Source organism: Engraulis encrasicolus, chromosome 18 (genome assembly GCF_034702125.1).
Source record: "Engraulis encrasicolus isolate BLACKSEA-1 chromosome 18, IST_EnEncr_1.0, whole genome shotgun sequence".
Classification (NCBI taxonomy): Eukaryota; Metazoa; Chordata; class Actinopteri; order Clupeiformes; family Engraulidae; genus Engraulis; species Engraulis encrasicolus.
Window position 1 is genome coordinate 6,979,941 of NC_085874.1, and position 5,267 is coordinate 6,985,207.

The window sequence follows — 5,267 nt, forward strand, 5'->3', positions numbered from 1 at the left end:
GAGAGAGAGAGAGAGAGAGAGAGAGAGAGAGAGAGAGAGAGAGAGAGAGAGAGAGAGAGCGAGAGAAAGAAATGCGCATGCGCGATGTGCTTGACATTTTATTGATATTCAGTCACTTTGGTCACAGTCAGATATGTTTTCCAAGCCACTGGTCTGTGCAAATGCTTCAGAAACTGTGTCAAACTGTGCCAACCAAACCTACTGGAATTCAGGCACACGCGAATGCTGAAAATCTGCACCCTGTCGCTCGGCTCGCGTCCTTGACAATAGCAGCGCACGCGCATTAAGCCCGACTCCAATCGAGTAGATGCTTCAAACAGGAACAGATTTTGTTTAGATTTGCTAGAGACAGAGCAAAGTTGTTCTGCTTGAGCCCGTTAAAACTAAGCGCTTTGAAGAGGAAAGGGACGATGGCTGTCCAGTTCACCGACGTTAATGGGACTGCAATTACCTTGGATTGCCAAACACATACAGATTTCTGTAGAGAATTTACTGTTAGCACGCCGAAGTTATCTCTCCGCAGTACCCTAATGTACACCTGCACTGTTTGGCTGTTTGCTTACGCCGTATTCTTCTTCACTGATGTAAGGACGTCCTAATGATTTTCTTGATCTGACTTAGCTCGGAATGTATGTTTCATTAATGTATGGTAATATTCGTGCGTTTCGAACTGTGCCAACCGCTTTCACATCGGCCTGTATGACCAGTGGGCAAAATGTCTTCTAGCTTTTAGCATTTCGGTGTAGCTGCAGTAACTCACCAAAATCTGAACACCACGATAGACCTTGCAAGACGCATCTCCAATATGTAAACAACAAACACGAGAATGTTATCGAATCGAAGCCGTCACTACCCAGACTGATGTGTGCGTTTGAAGTGTGATGAAAGTGTGTTTCAAAGCGGGACCTGATATGAAACTTGAACATCAAGTGATGCCCCCTTCTCAGCTCAGTCTTGGCCGTGTGTGACTGACTTGGTCTAAAGTTTGTACTCTGATATTGAACCCCGAATTTCACCAGTAGCCTAGTACGACCCCCTCTGCAAAATGCATCAGGTTTCAGGGGGTTCAACGCTTTGTTAAACTGATACATATTTTTCCTCATGTGAAGTTCCTCCAGCAATGCCTCTATCTGTGCATGTATGGTATAATGTAACAATGTTCCTAACAATAATCCTTGTATACATAGCCGGTCATACCCATAGAACCTCTATGACTGTACCTTGACACTGGTGAATCACTAGCTGCAATCAATCTCAGTTCTAATACACAATCACTGATTGCAATGCATACCCCTACTGAATGCGTTAAGGGGAAATGTTTGATAACATAGCATCTTAGGTGGTGCAGTGTAGTGTGAACATGCTTACACATAGGCAAGATTTATAATGTGTATTATATCCATGTAAATATCGAGCAATTATCTGTGAATTAGTACTGAAAAGTGTGAAATGCCTGAATTCTAGTTGATTTCGTCATGTGTTTGACAAATTAACCACTGTTTGTAATGATGTTGGTTTTCTTCTTTTTCAGAACACTCTTGTCCTCTCCAGTGCTATAATTGTTACGCTGGTGGGCATGATGGTCCACATCCACTTTGTGAAGGTAGACCATGAATCGCTGCTGATTATAAGGTCGCTGGGAATTCAGCTGTCCTCGTCCTTCGCCTCGGGGAGAGAGTGCACGTCTTTCATCGAAATGAGCCAGATAAAGGACATTGTCATCAACGAAGCTGTGCACATGGTAACTGTTATGTGTAGTGTGAGAGTGTGAACCTTTTCATAGGCCCGGGCCATACGGGAACGCAACCTGTTGTAACCGAGTATGAAAATTTAAGGCATTTTGGCCAAAACTGCCCCTATTGTTAATTTTGAAACAAGTAAGCCTCAAGACGCTAAAAATAAAAATGGATAAAGAATACGTTGATTTTAAGGTCTTGAACTGGTGATATACTTCCTTTGAATATTTACTTTTAAAATTGGCCACAAATATCTAGTCACTAGAAGGGTTAAGTTATAGCCTATTGATGATAAATTCCTGATTTGTGGCACCATACACCTTCCTTTGACTTATATGACGTGTACTTCCTTATCCTAATGTGATGCATTTGGTTGCTTAATCACAGAGGAATTTAAAGTACTGTGACAGTTGACATTAAAACACCAGTAGTATGGGGGTGCTGTGGCGCAGCGCACTAAGCCCCTCACATTTGGGCTTGCATGCCGGTTCGAGTCAGGCCGTGTTCATTTCCCGATCCCACCCCGTCTCTCTGTCCCACTCGCTTCCTGTCACCATCTCAGACTGTCCCATCAAATAAAGGCATAAAAGCCCCTAAAAATATATATATATGTAAAAAACACCAGTATATTACAACATTGCAACCATGTGATGGCATGCTACTAGTGTTATAATAACATCCATCCAACACTACTCCTACTTGTGCTTTATACACTTCTGCTTAATGGGTATCGTGTGTGTGTTTACAGCTGTGTCTCTTTCTCCCATTACTCTCAGCACAGGGTTGTGTACTACCTCTGCATTCTTTTGAAGGACCCCTCTGATCCGGAGAAGATAGCCAGTGTAGTGCCCCTTTTTCAGGTGTGTATACGTAGTAATGTCAATAATTATATCAATTCATGTGCTGTATTATGACATTGTGCTATGGTACCATATTACCATTCTGCCGTTTTTAATTGTTCCAGAGTTCCATGCCGAGGTTGAATTGCTTGACACAAGTGTACAAAGCCTGCCAAGAGATACTCTTACTGAACTGATGGCAAGGTATGCATTGCTGCAAAAGACACTACAATAGGCATGTAAAAAATATAAATATAAAAGGTACTGGCCTAAAATATGTTTTTGTGTCCTTTCCAGATCCCTTATTCCAGTCCTATCCAGGTGCCTTAAAGCTGATACGAGTGATGACGAAACGTTTATACTGGATAATTGCCATGGTGTATATGTGTTATTTATTTATTAATAAAGTCAGAGTGGCTGTCAAATTCATGCATTAGCTGTTTTTAGTGATGTGTTTGAAATAAACAAGTTGAAACTTCTATTGGGATGGCTTGCGTATCCTGTTGTTGAACTATCTGAATTGGTGTTCTATTGAGCACAATGGGAAGTGCTCTGCACTGAGGCTGTTACATACAGTGGTGCTCATATGTTTACATACCCCAGCAGAATATACGCTTTCTTGGCAATTTCTCTCAAAATATGAAGGATTACACAAAACCTTTTGTTTCACTCATTGCTAGTGACTGACTTAAGATATTTATTAGCAGTATTCTGTGTTTACTCTTTCAAAAGCATGATCACAACCCAAACTACCCAAATGACCCTGTTCAAAAGTTTACATACCCTAGTTTCTGATGCTGAATATGGCCCTGTTTAACATCAGGGACCGCTCTAAATTGTTTGTGGTAGTTGTGGATAAGGCTCTTAATGTTCTCTGATGACAAAACAGCACATTCTTCCTGGCAGAATGGTTGTTTCCTATAATACCTTTGGGTGTCTTGCTGGAACCTCACATTTGAGGTTTCCCCTGAGTGGCTCCATGATGTTGAGATCAGGAAAGTGAGATGGTCGCTCAAAAACCTTCATTTTATTCTTTCTGAAGCGAATGACGGGTTGATTTGGCTTTCTGTGTCGAAATATTGTCATGTTGGCATGTCCAAACAATGGACCATGTGCAGATTCAAGGCTGATGAGTGTCAAGTTTCCTCCAGTATTTTTCAAGGGGCAATGTATTCATCATTCTGTGAGTATGGACCAAAAGTGTAGTGCATTTGTAACTCAAATGTCCCCATGACATCAGTGGTCCATAACCATGTTTCACAGAAGGGATGGTGTAACTTTCATCATAGGCTCCGTTGACTGTTCTCCAAATGGTACTGTTAATAGTGGCTGAAAAAAGGTCCATATCGATCTAATTTTTCCAAATTACTTTGTCACATGCATTCTGATGCTTCTCACTATGCTATTTGGTGTATCATATGCAAAATAACATGTTTGCATTTTTGTAGTAATGGCTTTCTCCTGGCAACCCCCAACAGCCCATCTTTCCTCAAGTGCCTCTTTCCTGTACAGTTTAAAACATTTTTTCATGTTGTCCTACATTTCACCTGAAGTAATGTTTTGGTTGTTCTATGCCTCCTGAACAATTTCCCTTGCAATGATCACTGCAATGCAATGATTCCCTTGCCCATTGGCTTGATTCCAACCAAACCCCTCATATTGCATTTCTGAATTGAAATTCCAACAGTGCCAACATGACAATATTTCGACACAGAAAGCCAAATCAACCCATCATTAGCTTCAGAAAGAATAAAATGAAGGTTTTTGAGCGACCATCTCACTTTCCTGATCTCAACATCATTGAGCCACTCAGGGGAAACCTCAAATGTGAGGTTCCAGCAAGACACCCAAAGGTATTATAGGAAACAACCATTCTGCCAGGAAGAATGCTGTTTTGTCATCTGAGAACATTAAGAGCTTTATCCACAACTACCACAAACAATTTAGAGCGGTCCTTGATGTTAAACATGGCCATATTCAGCATCAGAAACTAGGGTATGTAAACTTTTGAACAGGGTCATCTGGGTAGTTTGGGTTGTGATCATGCTTTTGAAAGAGTAAACACAGAATATTGCTAATAAATATCTTAAGCCAGTCACTAGCAATGAGTGAAAAAAAAGGTTTTGTGTAATCCGTCATATTTCATGAGAAATCGCAGAGAAAGCGTATATTCTGCTGGGGTATGTAAACATATGAGCACCACTGTACATACATACAGACAGACAGACAGACATACATAAGATCTTGTGGAAATGAAATACTTAAAAACTGAATGATGTATGGGCTATTTGCAATGTTCTATATAATGTACGTTAGTTACAGCAAATCAGATTAGGTCAGCAAAAAGCTGTCCCCAGATTGAATAAAAAAGGGCATATTTCAGTTCTTTTATGTAATGGGAAATGAGAACAGATATGACTGATCAAAGCAACAAGATTCCATCCTGTATTTCAGACATTCAACATCCCTCCTATGGAGGCCATGATTTATGCAAAAGGAGGCTCCATCAGGGAGTTACATATATGATATGACCATAGGCTACTTTCTGCAAAACATATTTGTGTGTAAATAATTTATGGCTTTGGTGAGAAGATGACCACAGACTGGCACACGCACAACTCTACTTAGCTTGCAGACCAGTTCTAACGCCCCTAGTGGCTAACAGAGAACATGGCAAACATCACATGACATG

At 40.8% G+C, this 5,267-nt stretch overlaps 1 protein-coding gene across 1 annotated transcript; it reads left to right on the forward strand.

Moving 5' to 3' along the window:
- The first annotated feature begins 237 nt into the window (after positions 1 to 237).
- Positions 238 to 3,054, forward strand: pigh (phosphatidylinositol glycan anchor biosynthesis, class H). The gene is made up of 5 exons (XM_063222892.1): positions 238 to 584; positions 1,532 to 1,741; positions 2,513 to 2,596; positions 2,701 to 2,779; positions 2,873 to 3,054. Exons 1-4 carry the CDS (start codon positions 411 to 413, stop codon positions 2,770 to 2,772), a joined length of 540 nt encoding a protein of 179 aa, XP_063078962.1. The 5' UTR covers positions 238 to 410; the 3' UTR covers positions 2,773 to 2,779; positions 2,873 to 3,054.
- Positions 3,055 to 5,267: the final 2,213 nt, after the last annotated feature.